This window comes from Pangasianodon hypophthalmus, chromosome 8 (assembly GCF_027358585.1).
Source record: "Pangasianodon hypophthalmus isolate fPanHyp1 chromosome 8, fPanHyp1.pri, whole genome shotgun sequence".
Classification (NCBI taxonomy): Eukaryota; Metazoa; Chordata; class Actinopteri; order Siluriformes; family Pangasiidae; genus Pangasianodon; species Pangasianodon hypophthalmus.
This window is the reverse complement of record NC_069717.1, coordinates 22510984-22532261: the sequence shown is the minus strand read 5'-3', so window position 1 is coordinate 22532261 and position 21278 is coordinate 22510984. Positions and strand designations below refer to the sequence as shown.

The following is a 21278-nucleotide window of genomic DNA, read 5'->3' as shown; positions in this document are numbered from 1 at the left end:
CGAGGCCGGAAGTTACAAGATTACAATCGTTGCATACAGAAGACACTGTTATTAAAATGGAGGAAAACAAAATTGGTTCGCTTTTGTTCTTCTCTCACCAATCTACAGCTCTCTCTCTCACACACACACACACACGCATAATTCTGTTTGTCCTTATTCGTCTAACGCTGCTTTATGAGCACGAGCGCCTGTTTTTATATCATTGTGCCCCAGAAATGCATTCATCTGCAAATCATCCTGTGGAGCGTCTGTGAAGAGAAAACTAGGCAGTCCAGGAAACAGATTAACAACCGTGCTGCAGGACAACAACAACAAAAAAAACTGAGTGCAGTGAGATTGAGATTAAAAACATTTACTACAAAAGGGGAGGTTTGCTGAGAGGAATAGTTTTATTATTATTATTATTATTATTGTCCTCAATGCAAACGCCACTTTGGCACATTATGCAGGGCAGAAAGATTTTTTTTATACCCCAAACAGCATCAAGTAATGCAGAATTACCTAGATATTAATCAAAAGGTTCCCTTTTGAGTCTTAGAGTTTCTTCCTCGTGTCATATCAGGGAGTTTTTTCTTGCTACTGTTGCCTCTGGCTTGCTCATTGGGGATCTCAATCTACATCTGGAGTTCTGTAAAGCAGCTTGGTGACAATGACTATTGCTAAAAGTACTATATAAATACAAGTCTATTCAACTGAACTGTGATTTGACTTATTGTGACCATAATAGGTGACTAATGGGTTAAGCCTGATTAATCCTGGACAGGTACAATAAATAAAATGTTCTGATTCACTGAAGATAATCAAAAGTGTGAAACGTGCTTTTCTATAGAGGATTGATCATGTTAAAATAATGAAAACAGCACATGAAAAAGCACTTTAACTTTGAAGTATCTAAATCACAATTACAAAGGCAGCTACACAGTGAGTCATATTAGCGTGAATGGCAATTATGCATTATGTGTTAGTTATGAAAGCGGTCTGACAATCAGTACTTTGATGTGAGTTTTCAAAGCAATGAAGCAATTACCAGAATGCCACAATGCACCAAATGGTAGGTCTCTCTATCACACATTTACACCATTCTATCTGTTCCATCAGTTTGAAAATGATTGCTGCTTGAACTGTCACTCTAAATGCACTAAAGAATATGTTTACAAATGTAAGTAATTCACCTGTCTATACTATAATCTCTAAAGCCAGGGATTTACAGAAACGCAACTGGATCATGGTGTGCTGTCAACGTCACCATGGCTGTAGATATATAATGCTATGAGCAGCCACGCTGTGCAAGTCATAAGGTCTGACAAATGCTCTGCTTGGTTCTTTAAATAATTTGACCACCAGGTTGAAGTCTGAAAATCTGCCTTCGTTTCCCCAGTCACCAGAACCAGGCGTGGACTGGGAACAAAATCAGATTTGTTTTAATATGCTCCACCTAAAATTTTCTGTAATAACATCACTGAAAATGCATCAACTAGTATTGCAACATATGGCCACACTAGATCCAACATATAATACAACATAAATAAGAAAAATATCACCATTAACAACAAAGTGGCATGTGAAAATATAAATCATTTATTTTATAACACTACTGCATAATATTTGCTGAACACTGAAAGGCCATCTCCATCCATAAATACCACCTGCTTTCACATAATCATCAATCAAATAAATAACATGTTAAAGGTGAAATATCTATTCATTTAAATGCAGGGCTCCAAATGAAATTTCATCTGGGAGCACTGGTGCTCCTATTTCAGAAAACTAGGACCACCAGCACTAGAAAAAAAAAAAAGAACCAGGCACCAAATTATTTGAGATACTAATACAGTATGCGCATGCTGTCTGCAACATGTGTGCCACAGAGTGAGGCCTACGTTTCCATTTAATTGTCTGAGAGATATGTGGCTCTCTAACATAACAAAACCAGTTCTAAATGAAAGGCTGATCTAAAAGAATGCTTATCATTCCTCAGCCTCATTTCACTCGCTAGGATCTGCCACTGAGTACATGCTTTCCCCTGCTGTCCCCATCATCACAATCACCAGCAGCTGATGTAGAACAGAAATGTTCATTTATTTTTAAACACTTTGCTGCATGTGTCGTTGCTTGCTCTTTCACTGCACCGCCTTTTTGCTTTCTTTCCATTGTTGGTCTAGTCTACATGTGCCCACAGACACAGGAAACTGATCGAAACTTAACAGACTGAACCAATTACAATTAGGGTCTCTGCTACACTGTGTGTGTGTGTGTGTGTGTGTGTGTGTGTGTGTCACTTGTTAGACAGTATACATGAGAGAGAAGGAAATACATTTTTTTTTAAAATAGCCACACAGAGGAATATGAAGCAGCCCACTGGGAAAATTCCCCAGCTTCCTGATGGCCAGTCGCCCCTGGGCAGAGATCTAGGCTCTGGATCACATGCTTACTTAACCATCAACTCTTTATAGCTGCAATAATGTAAGTGATAACAGGTTCAAACTTGTCTCATGGACCTTCCACAACATTAAATGTAACTATAACTGGTTAAAAACATGGAATGTTGTTCAATAATAAGTTACAAATTGCAACTGTTGGAAAAATTCTTCAGGATGTGGAACAGCCACCACCCCATCTTTGATTATTTCCTTATTTATAACAGTTTTTCCTTACATAAGCAAATGTTCACACACTAAGAGCTACAACAATGAACATCTTTGCATCAGATTGTTACATAGTCAGAAACCAAATCAGCTTTTTGTCTTACAGTCTTAGTCAAAATCTTTAGAATAACCCAGTGGTTACTCATTACCCAGAGAACATGGATATGATTGAAGAGGTCATAAATAAGGCTGAGCTGATGTCCCATAACAATACACTTAACCTCAAATTCTTTCAAGGACTGTCTCTGTAGCTGGTTAAAATAAGTCACCTGATATCATTGGTGATATCTAAAGCTGTACATGAGGCAGTAGGGATGTGTTCTTGTGAGATAAGCTCATAGGACTCAACAGCCATGGCTAAGAATAGCGATATTTCAATGCTCAATATTGTAGCCGAGAAGCTATAATACTTACTTCTGTGGCACTAGGTAGGATATAATGATTGATCTTAGGAAAACCATGGATTTGAAAAGTGTGTTTGCAAAAAAACAAATCATCTCACAAGGCAACATAAATTAATCCAAGCAAATTTTGCCCTACCTGTAATTGACAGGCCACCGCACCATCCACATGCGGTGGTAGGAAAGCGATGTGACGGAGAAGCAGGTGACCAGAGTAAGAGTGTAGAAGGTGGACACAAAGACCTTGCAGAGGCCTTCGTTCCACTCGTAATTGGAGTGCTGGCGGCGCAGCTGGATGACGCAGTACATGGTGATAGGGATGCCCATGTTGAGGATGTGCGTGCCAGCCAGTGTGCAGATCAGGAACTCCAGGGGCTTCCACTTCTTCTGCTTGGCGCTCACGCTCAGGATGCCCCAGGCATTGGCCAGGATAGACACCCCGGAGCAGACCAGCCAGGCCAGTGCGTTGGTGCTGATGACCTCATCCTTCATGGTGCAGGAGCCTGCAGATGGCAACAATGGCAATGGCAAGGGGTGGGATGGCAAGAGGAGGAGCGGTGGGTAGGGCAGCGGGTGGAGACTGGCACTGGGCCAGAGTGGGCATTACTACAGGAGAAGTTGGAACTTCTCTTGCATGTGTTGGATAGAGTAAGTGGTGGGCATTGTGACTGGTGGAGGATTCTGGGGTTGGGAAGAGGAGGCGAATGACGAGGAAGAGGAACAACAAGGGGGCCAGCAGAAGCAGGAAAACTGATCCAAGCCAGTGCTCTAGGCAATCCTAAAGGGCAAAGGAGGAGATGTAGGGGAGTCAATTGCCAGCCAGACAGAAGAAGCAGGAAGAGGAAAGTAAAAATTACTACACTTGAAAAAAGTTAAAGACAGTACCAAAAGAGTGGAGATGAGAGGAGACAGATGTAGCAGAGGTGGATGAATATAAGGAGACATGGGAAAAAGAAAAACATGAAAGGCAAATGAGTTTCACCGTTGCTACATTAACAATTTTAAATGTTTTATTCTAAACCAACAAATGAACTTGTGATTTGTATCAATTATGTACATTTGATCTGCATTTAGATTTTTTATTCTTTTACAAAAGGGGAGGATCAGTAAAGAAGTCATTTTTGAGAGAATCAAGTCTTTAGGACTTTCCTGAACTTGGAAAAGTCATCCCTGAATAACTTGCATATTAATCTTAACAATTAACATGTGATCTTCACCGGAGTCCAGAATTTATTTTGTAATGAAATTCTGAGTTGACTTTTTTTCAGCTGAAACTTCTTTCGTCGTCATGGTTTCCCGCAATGTTGTCCGACTGCCTGCTGATAACAGTGCCTTTGCTTCATCTCTACCTAAAGAGAGCGATGCAGCAGCGCTTTAGTCCTTTAGTCTGTCCAGTTCTCACACCTTCTCATCTCTGCTCAAACAGAACATGTTCCAAAGCCTCAACTTTCACTCTAATACCATCAACACCATTAAGCTCCTCATCTCTTAGCTCATTAACTAGCTGAGCTGCACTGCATTCTGGACCTTTGAGTCTTTTAAGCATTTGCTGTCTCCACTACTTCTACACTGGTTTTCCATGAATATGACATTGAACGTCTCTGGAAAATGGTGAGTGAAAAGAGGCTCTTTCTCTCTTTTTTAGGAGCTGACAGTGAAACATTTATCTCTTATGTTTGAGATCGTTGAAGTTTTTTCCTCCTCTTAAAATAGAAACTGTAACTGCGCTAGCAATGTCCCCAAGAAGACAAGTATCCAACCATGGAATATATACTGAAACTAGTCAACATAATCCTGCCAGCAGTATCTTCTCTAGTGTGACTGATGGTTTCACTGAAGCATATTTAGACCAAAGGAGAAGAAACTGCTCATAGGTTGATGCTCATTATTTGTGAGGCTTTGATGCAAATGGTAGGAATGCAACATATTCTCGAACGTGGTGCACTTATTTGAGCTGTTACTGGAGACAGCGTACCACAAATTATTAGCAAATGCAGAAATTCAGTGACTCATTACATGCAGTCAAGCCATCAGCTGGCTCATCAGCTGCCTCATTGCTTGAAACTTCATTTAAATAAAACAATATGTTAAACACACTGCATGTGTCATCCACAGCTTTTTCTCGTTTAAAAAAAAGGACACAAGAGGAAAAACATCAGCCTTTCTGCTTCCATGCGCCAACAAAGCAGCGCTAAATAAAACATGATAATCGGCTCAATACTGAGTAGCTCTGTGCCAGGGGAGAAAGGATTGTCTCATAAAACCATGACGTCCTTACATGGTCTGCTTCACTGTCAGGTTGAGATTAAAGGAAAGTACACCCTGAAACATATTAAATGTGTTTATATTGAAATATTTGTGATGTTCAATGTCATCCAGAGAAGAAACAGTGGAGACAGCAAATGCTGCACTCAAAGTTCCAGAATGCAATGCAGCTATACGATGCGGTTGCAATGAGGTACGGCAGAGGCTTGGCTCGGCTAGTCAGCTGTGGCATTGATGGCAGTATTAGCATTAAAGTTGAAGTTTTGGAACCTTATATGTTTGAGTAGAGTGTCCAGATGAGGAGGTGAGAGAGCACATTCTCACAGATAACACGTAACATGTAAACATGCAGTTCTGTACTATTTACTTAACATTGTGTGTTAGGACCATACACGTGGTACCATTTTAATTATCTTGTTTAAATGGAGCAAACGTCGTTGGAACGTGATATACAGATATATTCAGGGGATAGGTTGGGATTAATTTAAGTACAAAGTAAACAAGTTGCCAATCAAATCTAATATAATTCTAATCATGTGAAATAGGGCTACTGTATAAAGACATCTGAATTAGATAAAAAAAAAATTAAAAAAAAAGTTAGTTGCAATGTTAGAGCAGTGAAATAAATGCATTGGCTACTTAATGGTTGAGTCATCAATAACTAATTTATGTGGCATGATTAGATTTGACAAAACAAATTTAAGAATTGAAAAGGTAATTCCAACAATTGTGAAAAATGTCAAGACAAGAGACATTATAGCTTTAAACATAATCATGGGACAATAGAAGAGGAGGGTGTAGCGATTGTGTAGCCGTCTAAGGGCTGTGTGTCGGTGTGATTTCCATTTCCAACAAGTCGGGGATGCCTCCGCCACCAACGAGTCTAGTCCTTCTTGGTACTAATTTGTACTAATTGCCAGAAACACCCTTAAAATATACTTCAAACAGGAAGGAAGCTACAAGAATAACTATTTCAGACATTTGACCTTGCTGTGACCTTGACCCTGTTTAGATGAATTCCAAAATCTTCTCAGTTCATCTGCTGGTTACACTGATAACTCCATACAATTTTTTCTTGAGATATCGTGCTAATGAGAATCTCAGACGGATGGACAGACAGACAACCCGAAATAAGCCACTGAGTGGGTCAATAGTAAGTATCAAATGCAGGGGACAGAGTGGCTTAGTGGTAAGCACTTTTGCCTCGCACCTCCGCGGTTGGGGTTCGATTCCTGCCTCCGCCCTGTGTGCACAGAGCTTGCGTGTTCTCCCCGTGCTTTGGGGGTTTCCTCCAGGTACTCCAGTTTCCTCCCCGAGTCCAAAGACATGCAGTGTAGGCTGACTGGCATTTCCAAATTGTCTATAGTGCATGAATGGGTATCATTACCACTGTGTGTGTGTTTGTGGCCTGTAATGGGTTAGCACCCTGTCCAGAGTGTCCCCCGCCTTGTGCCCCAAATTCCCTGGGATAGGATAAGCGGTACGAAAAATGGATGGAAGCATGCATTACAAATAGCATGATGATGAAAGAAAACTGGGCTCTAAATTTTGGAACCAAATGGACATCCTGAATAGTAATTATAATGTTTACTAACTGTTCAGTATAGCTGCTATGGTCAACCTCACAGGTTATTTATTACTTACAAATCAATGTCACTACATTTCAGAGGGTAAAATGCACGAATAAAGGCAAAATACTATGTTTACACAGACACTTTGTCATAGTGGTAATGACATGCAGGCATATGTGATATACTGGCATTACACTAGTGTGACTAAAAAATGTTCTCTGACTCATCTCTCGTACAGATTAATTAATCTGCTGGAGCAAAAATTTAAATTGCAAATAGGTTCTAAATTTCCACATAGCTTATTCCAGTTTATATAACCTATTGATTAGACAAGGAGCTCTGGGACTTTCTGAGAAACTTCTAAACTTGACTTTAACAAATGAGTTAGACTCATAATAGTAATTCTGAGCAATCCAGGAAAATATCAGATGCCTAATGACTTTTACTGAAGCAAAAAAGTCTCCAAAGGAGGTTAGGTTAAGGCACAGGGTTAACTTTCCTAATGTTTCTCATAAATAAATACTTATGGAATCCAACTTAATCTCTCTCGTTCATTCTTTGAATTTTGTGTGAAATCTTTTTTGCATTGCATTGGCTTTTCTTAGGTTGAAAATTATTTACCTCAGCTGGTAAGGTTGAGAAATTCCTCTGAGCTGTAGACTTAAAAGTCAGTGAAATATTCTAGCTGATTTCCTTCAATTAGAAAACAGGGCCAATCTGGTAAATTTAATACACAATACATAAATGACTGACAATTTTCTTTCTGGAAATGTTCATAAAGTTTCCTGTTTAGTCCATGAACTAATCGGTCCAATAAGGATCTTTGCTACATAGAAGAAAGACATGTTAGTGCTCAAGATCAACTTTTTGATATTGTAATCATGATCTGATCAGTTTTATTTTTATGCAGTAAACATAAACTTTTGTTGCGCTCAAAACGTATGTGTTTGCTATGAAAATTTCCAAAAAAAAAAACAAGTTAGCTGGGGTTCACCCAGGTCAATTCTGGAAGTAAACATTTGCTGCTTTTCAATGGTAAGTCCACTAGCTAGCTATAAAATACAAGTTTTATAGCTAGGAAATGGCTAGAAATAAATGATCTATGTTGTTTTTCCAAGGTTAACTCTGAAGGAAATTTTGGGCTGAGAGACACTGAACAAGTTGACTAGCTATTAAAAAAAAAAAAAAAAGATGCTACGGTTTAACAACATGGATACTGAAAGTGAAATTTAGCCAAACTCAAGTGTGAAAACTAACATATAGTGTTCTGAGGAGTTAACTCAAAATATTACAGCTAATGAAATTGTTAGAAAAACATGCCACTTGATCTGTTAACGTCTAACGGATAAGATAAAATTGGGCAATTGCATTTTATGCTAAAATGTTCTTTATGATAAAGTTATCAATCTAGGGCTTGGTAGTTACCCCAATATGTCTGGTTGCACTGGAAATAAAAACTATCTCTCGCAATCAATGAACTGATCAGTAGCTATGCTTTATAGCCGTTGTGGATTCTGTCCTGCTGACAAGATGGCTGCATAATGGAGTAAATCTAGGATGAACACCTACTGAACATCACATTCACAGCTTTTTCCAAGAGCTATTCTTTTGTAATATAATATAAGTTCAGATGTTGGGCTGCTTTATAACAGATCAGATATTATTTTCCAAAATCCCATACAATCGGCCAATTCTTGCTTAAAAAAAAAAGCTCAAACAGGATAGATATTTAGCACAAAAATGATAAAACATGTCTTCTCCTTGTGATGTAAACCATGCATTAATAAATTAAATCAACAAATCAGAGAAATGCCATCATTCCACTCTTTTGTACTGTAGGTCTTTTTCTTGCAAGCCAAAGTCTGGTAGTTTTTGTAACTTAACATGGGAAAGAATGTTTACCGCATGACTGACCGCATACATAAAAATGGCGCAACAATAAAAACAGCCCCATGTGCAACCACCTGGAAACAGCATGGTTTAGCTTTACAAGCCTTAGCCTCTGAGGTTGAGACCAGGATTATGAACATTAAACTTGTCTTTTTCTTTCAATCCAGTTACTATATTCTGCTCTGAAAAGCTCTTTGTTGTCATAGAGTTCAAAAGAATGTTTCTCTATAAAGAGGACAAAAACTGGCCCATGGACGTAGATACACACTTAGATGAGATGGTAACTGGCAAAATAGTTATGGCAAATGAAGTGTACAAAATACATCAGAATGCCCGTGAGGCTGAAATTAATTTCCTCTGCTGATCATGGGGCCGCATTTTAGTATGAATGAATAGAGATGAAAGTAAGCCCAGAATGTGGCTGTCAAAAAATAAATGATGGTAATCACATTTTAGATACAATTAAATACATAATTCATGCAAGATTTAATGAAACTCTTTTTTTTGCTCAGCAGAACCTTTTGAAAAGGTTCCCATTATGAAAAACATTCTTGGGTCTTAAAAATGTACTAACATATAGCCTGACAACCAGACACAATCGGAATATGGTTACGTTTTTGTGGTCCACTGTACATTTGCTTAAGGACTGATGATTTGTCCATAATTAAATGAACTGCATTAAATGAATTCAGGGTCATTAAACTTCATTCACTTCCAGCCATCAGTGTGTTCAGTGCTTTGTGAAGCTAGAGAATCGTTGCATAGATTTGGAATTGCATCCGTGTGCTTATCTAGAAGCCCAGGACCATGACTGAAGCTTGACAGACAGGGGATTGTAATGTATTTACAGAACTTTAATGCCCACATTCAGTTTTAAACATTGCATTCATTCAAAATATTGCAGCGATCACATACAAAATTATTATTATTATTATTATTATCATTTTTATGACCGCAGAATACCGCAGCTTCTCACTCATATGCACCACATGCATGGGGTGATATGCTTTAGTTGCATAATTTTATAGATTAGTAGCTTTTAAGCAGCTAGGCCAGGTTTTATAAGCTTATATGAAACCTCAGTGAAGAAAATGTCCCAGATGGGGCCCCTTGCAGTTTCATAGTTATTCAAGTCATCATTCAAATAGCATGACGTAGCTGAGTAGAGATGCTCCTAAGCCATTTTCAGTATTTTCTTTGGTATAAAATCATGCAGGTCAAGAGCATCAGTTAACGTTCACATCAAACATCAGAATGGGCAAAAAATGTCAGCTCAGTGACTTTGACTGTGGCATGGTTGTTGGTGCCAGACAGGCTGGTTTGAGTATTTCATTTCCGCTGATCTTATGGCATTTTCATGCACGACAGTCTCTAGAGTTTACAAAGAATGTTGTGAAAAACATGAAACATCCAGCGAGCGGCACTTCTGTGGGCAGAAACTCCTTTTTTGGTCAGAGGAGAATGGGCAGACTGGCTCAAGAGGATAGGAAGGCTACTGTAACTCAAATAACCACCATTTACAACCATGGTGTGCAGAAAAGCATCTCAAAATGCACAACACAAAATGCTGAACCTTGAGGAGGATGGGCTACAACAGCAGAAGACCACACTCCTGTTAGCTGTTTATTTGAAGCTACAATGGGCACAGACTCACTGAAATTGGACAGATTGGAAAAAGTTTAATTTAACTGTGAGCTTGAGTGAATAATCACACTGATTTTATGGAAACATGGTGATATTTTTGTGCCATACCGTCTTTATAACAATAATAGCGCGCCATGTATGGACGACAAAATCACTGGCAGGTTTCAGCAAGACAACACTTCAACTACCATATCTGCCTCGCAACAGTTTAAGTGTGTGTGAAGCAAACAAAGCAACACACAAGGTGCACTTGTTAGATAACACGCTAGCTGTAATCCTGACAGCAGAATTGAAATGAGTGTGCATTGATGTTGTGTAAGAGAGGTGAATTACATTCGATACCCTCCCACTTGCTGTCTTTGAGTAATGCCCTGGTTTTGCAAATCAGATTTGCAAGGACTGGCGTTCGAACTGGGGCTACATACAGACGCACTTTCGAGAACTCAAAATAGCGCCGTGTATATATGGAGCTCCGAAGCTGACAAAAGTACCTTTATTTTTCTTTGTTTTCAACCTGCCTGCAGTAAGATGTGCCTTTCAAAACATATCAGTTGAAATATGGTTTTAAAATTAAAAAAAAAAAAAATCAGAACCCTAAAAACAAATCTTAAAATTCAAATCTCAAAAAAATACAGATTTTATGTAGATTAGGACAAAGCTGAAGTGGCTGGGATTCCCAGGAAAAAGTAGACACTTTCAGAGTGATTGAACTCATCATTTAGCCAGTCTCAGTTGTCTGCCATGCATGACCATGAAGTGAAGTGAAGAGAAGTGAAGAGGTGTGGAGTAGAGTTAAGTGGAATCAAAATGGAAGATATGAACCCTAAGTGCATCTAAAGTTTTTATATTCTACAGAAATAGCTAAAGCATCTACTTTTCCCTGGATGATGAATCCTGGATGTTTCCTAATTTACATAATAAAATCTGGATTTCTGAGATTTGAATTTTTGAAATTTGTATTTAGGGTTCTGATTTTTTTTAAATCTTAAAATCGTAATCTGTAGTTCTTTGTTTTTAAAGACAGATCTTACCCCTAGCAAGTTGAAGCAATGTAAAAATCATTTACAGAATGTAAGTTTATTAAACATACCATAGAAAAAAAGCCTAAGTAATGTGATGTGTATATAGTTAAAATATCCAAAATTAATATTCATATACTTTTGTTAGCTTTCGAGCTCCATGTGTGTAGTTCTTCTATGTATATTAGATGTGTCTGAATAATCTGCAAAGCCTGATGTGTGGAATGTACTAAAGAGCTTACATTAATAAGCATCTAACTGTGATGTGACTCGCTGCCTGTGTGTGTGTGTGTGTGTGTGTGTGTGTGTGTGTGCTCTTACTTGGAATTCTTAGGCATTTGATAAATTAGCAATAAAAGAAGACAGGGCATAGTTACTGGCTTGCACAGTCCAGCCTTTTAGTTCTGATAAGAAACTATCACTGGCACAATGTATAGTCTACAGCCTACTATACACACTAAACTAAAGGCGAACCCATGGTTAAAAGTTTTTCATCTTTTTTTCGTGCACAGCAAATGGTAATTAACTGCACGTAGGAAGTAAAGTTGTAAGTTGAGGGGAATTGTTAGAAAAATGTTAGAAAAGTATGTTAGAAAACTCGCACCACAGGAATGAGCCAAGTGTTCAGATTTGTCGTTTTGCCACATCATACTAAATTTGCACAGAATTGAAAAAAATCTTAATATAACTTAATTGTTGCTTGTTGCTGTGCCACGTTCCGCTGGCTCCACGTTGTTCACGTACATCGAAAAGAAACTGTCGCTTAGTAGTGTGAATGTATGTTACAAAGCAGTGACGCTGGAGACTCCACCCAAAAAATTATAAATAAATGTGTCCTCACAGAAAACTTCACTATATGTGTAACATATATAAACTTTTCAGCCAGAAACTACCGTCAGAGCTGCTGTTATAGAAAATGAATCAACACCTTCTGACCAATCAGAATCAAGAATTCAACAGCGCTGTGCTATAATATACCATGATTTATATAAAAATAGATATTTTATCAAGTTTATATATATATATATATATACTGTGCAAAAGTCTTAGGCACCCTATTTTTAGTACAAACTTTGCTATAGATTTTTATTTTATGACGTCTACATTATTGATTCAGTACAAAAACTTTTTAGATTTCCAAACATTAGTTTTCCAGCACAAAATTAAATATTACAGAAAAATGTTTGTATGTCAGTAAAGAAAGCAGCAGATTACATAAGAGACACTTTTCAGACAAAAAACATAATGAAGGCTGCTGGATTTTGCTGCAAAAATAAGAAGCAAGTGTGACAGTCAAAGTCTCCAGAAGAACTGTAGCTGCTTCTGCAAGATGCTCAGTAACACTTACAGCTCATTTCCTTATAAAACTGCACTAATTGTACCTGAGACTGCTATTTTCTTTTTAAAGCGAAGGATCGTCACAACAAATATTGACTTTGTTTCATTTATTACTGTTTACTGCTCTTTATAGTAATTTTTTAATGTAGAAGCATTTAATTTCATTATTTTTGAAGGCATCTTTGCTCTACAGCATTTCTTTGTGCCTAAGACTTTTGCACAGTATTGTGTATATATATATATATATATATATATATATATATATATATATATATATATATATATATATATATATATATATGTTATCATGATACTCTTGTCTGGTATAGCATTATAGCATTGCTTTTGCCTGCCAAATGATATACATGACACGGCAGTATATCATGACAGATTCCCCACATCATGCCTAGCCAGTCTCTGAGCGCTGAGAGCAGAGCAGCGGAGGTGTGATGCTGACCTACTTCTCTTTTTTTAACAGATGAACACGTGTTGCCAGAAAGCACAGGTCTTCAAGGCTATAAAATAGAAAGGAGTCTCTGTCTCGCAAGATGAATCAACATCATCACCAATATGTGTGTGTGTGCGTGTGTGTGCGTGTGAAAGCAAGAAAGTAACAGCCAGAGAGTGACTTGCACCCTAGTTAAAAGTAGATCAAAGCATGGCAGCCTGAGCAGGTACGGTGGTTTTATCATTGTTATAGGCTCATTAAATCAGGAGCTTCTGTTGATACGCTACCGCCTGCGTTTGTTGAGAACCAGGAGAAACGCGTTCAACGGGGACAGCAATCCGAGTGGAAACACTTTGCTTATAATTGCAGTGTCAAGTGAGTTTCCAAAACAAAATTAAAGGGAGAGGAGTCTGGCAGAGCCGTGACAAAAAACAGACCTTGCATCCGAGAAAGGCACGGTCAGGGCAGTGCCAGTCCTGACAGTCGGAGAGAAAAAACAGGCTGTGTATCAGAGATTAGTGGGATTTTCATGCAAATTAATCTCGCACTCAGTCAAGTCAAGCTGGCAGTATCCTTCATGTGCTGTGATTCACTGCCTGTTGTTGTATATGTGTCTCCTTTGCATGTATATAACTGGCGACAAATGGCTATTTGTGTCCATTATAATCATAACAGTAAGCTCACTGATTTAATAACAAATTATTAAGTGTTACAGACAGCTGGGTTACCAAATTGAGCGTACTATAAACCTAGATCGATGGCTGGTTAACGATGATGCCTACGACGATTTCTATTTAACCTCTACACCTAGCAGAAGAGAAGTGTCATTAATGAGAAGTAAGCTCTGTATAAACTAATCTACTAACAAACTGTAAACACGTCTGCATTTTATCCTCATCACATTGCTTGAGCGTTCTAATAACACAACAAGAAAAATGTTTGTCAGAGAAGTCAGAGATTAATTTCAGGTCCCACTGCCTTCCTTGTAAGGCATAGAATGAGCATAGTGGCCTAAATGTTTTATCAACTCTTTAACCCCTTAACGTCCTGGCGTATTATTCTATTATTGAGCTTAAAGCATATTACTCCCTCATTACTATCAGTTATTCTGTAACGACAGTGAAACTAATAGGAAACACATTTAACTATTAACTATATGACCTGCTTGCATATTTAAGGGGTTAAACTGCTGCACTTTTCCTACTGACATATACTAACTGAAATATGTATCTCAATCACCAGCGTTTTTAAGTTAGGGAGAAAATTGCATTTGAAGATTTCATTCCCATTCCACTGAAAGGCACCACGCCTACCTCTGCATTTATAATCTAATCTACTTATGGAAAAAACAGCCTTACTGCCAAATTTTTAATGAATTAGAAATTTACAGTGGGAAATGAGTTATTAATTTGATTATCAGCATTATCATCAGTCTCTGTCTCATCATCTGTGGTAAAAGCCACACGCTCCCTCATCATCATCTCTTTACTTACTGATCACTGTTCATCAAAATAATTCATTCACCTCTAATCGGTTGGCTAAATTTCTTGATAGTAATGCCATTTTATTTGGGCATTTAAACACTTTAAAACTCTGTTTTCTACATGTTTCTGTTTTTATCTACATGAAGTGTGTAAGCACTTCTCCGTTTTTTTAAACAAATCATGACATTCTGGCGAGCAAGGGTTTAGACATCTGTAGGTAGGAGTAGGAGTTTCGTTAAACTGGCTGTTTAAAAACATGATCTTTTGAAGAAGATGACCAAGGCTAGGTTAGAAAACATTTCCATGTCATTTTGGTAAAATATATGTATGCGAGTGTATATTTTTGGCAGAAAAAAAAATGGTCAAAATGCAATTTTTTTTTTTTTTTTTTTTTTTTTTTGTGGTTTTCCAGAATTCAGTTGTAGTGACATCTGATGGGTTTTCCCAAACCGCCACACAACTGTATACTGTGTTTGTTTATTTACCAGTAATTATTTTGCTAAATATTTCTCTAAATCATGAATGGCCATATTGCGTTATAGCATATTGGAAAACAACATTCCAATTGTTTCTTCTAGTGTTTTCGAATGCAAAGGGAGAGAGATGAGCTGAGAGCCGTGTTGCAGAAAGGTGAATGATGTAATGCATTTGCTGACGCACTGAGCCATGGCACCTGTATACTGTAATATCTGTACACTTATGAGATTAATTCATGAATCAAATTGGCATATTTCAGGCAATCAGCTAGGGGTGGAACAATACAGCATATCATATAGTATCATTTGATACTAGGCTCTCAATTCTTATTACTTCTGTGTATCGAATAGTTCATTTAACAGACTGCGCAATAAAGTGGGCTATCTGTCATAAAACACCACATATGTTATGTTACGTGAGGTGTAATAAATATTTAACCTTCATCAAGCCCACGCTCACACTGGTATATGCTGGTAGGCGAACAGCTAACATATTCATATATTAGCTCAAGAAAACAGCTATTTTAAGCAGCAAGTAGGAACTGGAAAAGTCCATCAAATATTTAAGGTCGGGTTTTATGGGAGCGCTTTCCCAGTAAGGTTTCCCAGTAAGTTGCAACACTGACGACCAGTGAGTGGTGACTGGAAGGTTATGTTACCGTATAGGCTTAAGCTTATAGCTGTAGATGTTAGACTTGTTAAAGGAGAACGCTGGATTCAGCAGCATGTGAAATAAAAAAGCCCCACATTTTAGACACGAACCCTTGAGAGTCACAGTTGTGAAAGCTTGGCCAGAGAGCTTTCATTCTGTAATGGTGTAATACACAGCCTTTGTTTCATTATATGCTGCTAAGAGTCTGAATGGATCACGCAAACACTGTGTCATTATTAAGTTTCAATTACTGTACTTTTTTATATAATGTTGAATGTTTTAATTAACTGAAAATGTAAACCTATTCAGGCAATGCTTATTTACGCTGTATCGTATTGAGACACCACCGTATGGTATCAAATTTGAATTTTGTGTATCGATACACTCTTACATGCAATAAATAGAAAAATAATCAAATGTTTATGTGTATAATATACATACACTGCAGATTTTAATACAGAAAGCACTGATCATCTAAAAAAAACTGATTAGGGTTAGGTTTCATTAAACAGTTCCATAACACCTACACCATTTCTTTACATCAGAGACCTATTTTTAGCTCGTGTAATGATCTGCGTTGAGGTTTACAGTACAAAACCAGCATCCAAAAAAAGCTGGCCCCAACAAGAACAGAGTGAGCTAATTAGTCTAATGAATATGCATGCAGGGAGTACTGTGAGCAGCAACAAAATGTTTAACTTGCTAAATTCAACCAAATGTTTCACTTGTAAAATGGTAAATTAGATGAGCAAATAAGCAGTAATGCAAAGCACCAGGAGAGCTGCTAGAGATAACCGGCTCTGGAGGGGAACGAAGTATCCAGTGTCAAGTGGACCTTGAAGACCACACAGCATAATTACTGACTCCTTTTTTTATATATACATATATATATATTCCACAGCAGAAGTTATAAGTAGGTAGTTTTCTGAATACAACAAACTTCAGAGCAGTTCGAACCTAGAATGACTTTGTGTCAATTCCGACACACAGCAAAGCTAAAGTTAGTACACCCCTTTCTTCATAATTGATTTTTTTTTCTGTCATGTCAGTCACGACTATACACAGAGAGTTACATTTGGTTGGGAAAAACTAATACTGCCACTCTATAAATCAGGGAAAGTCCTGTGTTCCACCATACACATTTAATTCAAGAGTGCTTAACCCTGGAGTCTATTTTTGATTGTCTGATGATCACTCTGCTCTATTAAAACCTATTAAATCTGGTAATGAACTGCTGAGCAGGAAATTCACTGAACTATGTTGAATGTACTTGAGCAGAGATGGACTGATCCTCCATTTCATGAAAACCTTGTGGAAAGCAGAGTCGATAACAGGAATTTCAGATTCATCTGTTTCTCAAAATGACTCTACTTTCAAGCCCTTGGGAAATTACACACCACCTGAACTGCTACCCTCAATATTGCAAATCTTGTGATTTCACTCATCACTGATTCTCTTTGTAATGCTGTTTTCTTTGCTCTGAGACAGTAACAACCCATTTTAACCTTTACACTGCCGTGGTTCTACCCACATGGCCCTCTCATACAAGCCTATTGATGACTTTATCCTGCTTATAATAGACTGTCTTACCTCCGTGATCGCCACTACATTTACATTTAGATGGAGTTTGAACTGTTCTAAGCGTTTGGATTTTCTACACACACAAAGTAGCTGAAGTATTTAACAGGGTAAACTGACAGTATGTTTGAGAGGGCAACAAACAGCCAAGTTTTTTTTTTTTTTCCAGCAGTACTGCCAGATTGCACAGTTTCAAGCCCAATCACAGTTTAAAACCTGCCTAATTCACTACAAAGCAGCTGAACTCGATGTTGGTTTGAACTCTGCCATATTATATCTACCATCCCAAGGTCATTTTCCCAGCACAAAGTAATTAAAAACTCCAGAGTCTCACAGTAAAGGCTGCAAGGCTTGGCTTGTGGTAGATTTTAGACTTTGATTTGATTGTAATCAACATAAATTTGAGCTTGTTGAGATGAACATTAGGCTATCGCACAGTGTCTGCTGATTATATGCAGATAAGCTAAAGCTGCAAATGAAGCTTTTTTCAAAACTGTACTAAGCATTTGTGCATTGATAGGCAATGGTTCACTTTATCAATTTGATTCTTTCAAATATACAAGTGAAACAAATGTTTGAGTCATTTGATTCAGTGGCTTTCAGAAATCCTGTGTAGGTTACAATTTAAAACCTTACACTGAACCACATTCACAGTTTCGGACACTACCACAAACTTGAGAAACAGTGGCCTAGATAATGCACTTGCTATTAATAGATATAACCACATTAGCCTATAACCACATTAGTTATATTTAAGCACAGGCTAATAATCCTCTGATGATCCAGCTGATACTTTAATGAGAACAAAAAAAAAAAAAAAAAACCCTCATGTACACACCTAAACTGGAATAGAGTGAACAGATTCAAGTCAAATAATTTTCTATCCAAACAAAAGTACTTAATAACATATTTAATGATTCATTATATAGAAGAAATAATACAATGAAAATAAAATTAAAAGGATGTACAGGTACAACTAAGGTTTATTCCTTATACTATTTCTGCCACCGATCTTTGTATCCCATCATATTTTTTATTTTTATATTTTTCTTCTCCTACCTATATAGAAGTAAATTAAGGTTTATGTAAATTCTATTGTTATGTCACGAACAGTCGGGGAAAAAAAAGCATTTCACCGCACATCGTACTGTGTATGGTTGTGTATGTGACCAATAAAATTTGAATTTGAAATACCTTAAAACAAACATCTAGTTAACCTTTATAAGCAGAATGATGTGGGACACAAACCCTTCTCACGTTCGAGTGTTTTTGGATTTCATTCAGGTGGGAGCGGATATGAAGCTTGTGGGACAAAGAAAGGCCACTTTTGACTGAAATAAGACAGTTTTTTACAAACTTTGCTTTGTTACAGAGATCTGCATATTGAACATGATGTAAATAATGTAACATACACTCACCATCCACTTTATTAGGAACACCTGTACAACCATGCAGTTATCTAATCAGCCAATCATGTGGCAGCAGCACAATGCAAAAAATCATGAAGATACAGGTCAAAAACTTCAGTTAATATTCACGTCAAACATGTCTGTGACTTTCATCTTGGCATGGATGTTGATACAAGATGGGCTGGTTTGAGTATTGCAGAAATTGCTGATCTCCTGGGATTTTCACACACAACAGTCTCTAGAGTTTACTGAGAATGGTGTGAAAAACAAAAACATTGAGTGAGCGACAGTTCCTGCCTTGTTGGCCAGATTCGTTCGAGCTGCCAGAAAAGATATAATAACTCAAATAATCATGCAACCATGGTGCGCAGAAAAGCATCTCAGTATTCACAAAACATTGAACCTTGAGGTGAATGGGCTACAACAGCAGAAGACCACATTAGGTTCCACTCCTGTCAGCCAAGAACAGGAATCTGAGGCTATCATGGGCACAAGCTCACAGAAACTGTGCTGCTGAAGATTAGAAAAAAAAAATCACCTGGTCTTTTTCCAGTCTTTCCAGTTTCAGTGAGTCTGTTCCCATGATAGCCTCAGATTCTAGCATTCAACAGCATTCTCAGATACAGATCCCATCCACCTCAAGGTTTGATGTGTTGTGTGTTCTGAGATACTTTCCTGCTCACCATGGTTGTAAACAGTGCTTATTTGGGTTACTACAGACTTCCTATCAGCTCAGACCAGTCTGCTTATTCTCCTCTGATCTCTCTCATCAACAAGGTGTATCAGCCTGCAGACCCTCTGCTCACAGGACGTTTTTGTTTTTCACACCATTCTCAGTAGACTCTAGAGACTGTTGTGTGTGAAAATCCAAGGAGATCAGCAGTTTCTGAAATACTCAAACCAGCCCATCTGGCACCAACAACCATGCCATGGTTAAAGTCACAGCGATCACACTTTTTCTTCATTCTGAGGTCTGATGTGAACATTGCCTGAAGCTCTTGACCTGTATCTGATTGGATAACTGCATAGATGAGCAGGTGTACAGGTGTTCCTAATAAAGTGTATGCTGAGTGTACATACTCTGTATATACATACATACATAATCTGACTGAGTCTAACTGCTGCAATGTAAAAGTTCAATGGGGTAAAAAATGATCATAAACCAACCTGTAAAAGTAAAATAGCATCTACTTTAACATCTAATTCAACATCTACTAACACTTATTAAAAACAATGCTAACAGCATAATAATAATAATAATAATAATAATAATAATAATAAATCAGACTAGAGATTCCAAGTGTAATCTTTCAATTCATATAACAGGAATAAAAAAGTATACGCTTCATGTAAAACTACCTTTACAACAACATATTCATCACAAAGCTAACATGACAGATGCCTGACGATAACTTAGTTACTTCATTATAAAGGGGCATCTATATCAGCAATACTCAATCACAAATCTAACTACAGATCAAATTCTGAATCTAATCTTACCAAACTTCTCTGACCTACCAAACATTATGAACATTAGCTAAGAATTGGGGCTGAAGTTAAACCATTTTAAACAGTAATAAACAGTAAATGTACCTCCACAGCCTGCCTTAAGTCCTGCATAAAGTGCCTTATTAAACAAAGCACACATTCTCCAAGTGTTGTCCTGTGAAAAGTAATTCCTGGTTTTCTTGCTTTGTGGTGTGAGTGATCTGTACATCTAAATGCTACACAGCGCACCTGCATTTTTACAAAAATCTGGACGTTTCCCTACACCAATGGAGCGACACTGTTGGTGTGTAATTTGGATCTAATGTGGCAATTAGGTTTCCTATATCCAGGATTGTTAGTGACATTCCGTCAGAACTCGATCCCTAGTTACCATCCTTAGTTACCTGTCATTGCCATGGTAACCACGGATGGAAAGATTCATTTACAGTTCAGTACTGACAATACAATCCTCTAAGTATCAGTTGATAACCAATACAGAGCCAGTAGTGACATCCTTGTCTAGAGATTCATCTGGCTTCCGTTGCCATGTCACATCAAAATTCATGGCATGATAAGGTCAGTGTGTGTCCTGTGTTCACTTACATGAGCTGTGTCACGTCAGTCAACATCATACATGGTGACGGCATAAAATATGTCAGTGGACCTGCTCAGAACATTTGTCAAATTCTACAGATACAGATCCAGTGTTTCAGACCTGCATCAAGCCAACGCTAATAACGGTAAGCCCCATATAGTTTACACTAAATCTAAGCTGATCTCTGTTTACACTAAGCTGCTCCTTGTATGCACATAAATCAGGATAAAGTCTGATGCCCCAGTTCAGTGTGGGTGTGATTATGGGCCAGAAAATGTACTAAATTTCAATTGACCAATAGGAATTTATTGCGTTCTTCCAAAGCATTTGTGCCAGTATATACATGTATAAGAATTCCAGAAGCAAAACTGCATT

The 21278-nt window shown here is 37.7% G+C and overlaps 1 protein-coding gene across 3 annotated transcripts in view; it reads right to left on the bottom strand.

Moving 5' to 3' along the window:
- The window catches only part of LOC113533432 (probable G-protein coupled receptor 153), a 43221-nt gene that overhangs the window by 20006 nt on the left and 1937 nt on the right, over positions 1–21278 (bottom strand). For 2 of the 3 annotated variants that reach the window (XM_034306780.2, XM_026925584.3), the window contains exon 2: positions 3186–3824. In XM_034306780.2, coding sequence (XP_034162671.1) covers positions 3186–3538 — 353 coding nt within the window. In that variant the 5' untranslated portion in view covers positions 3539–3824. Of the gene's footprint in view, positions 1–3185; positions 3903–21278 lie in introns of all 3 variants that reach the window. The other variant, XM_026925582.3, reaches the window with a different exon arrangement.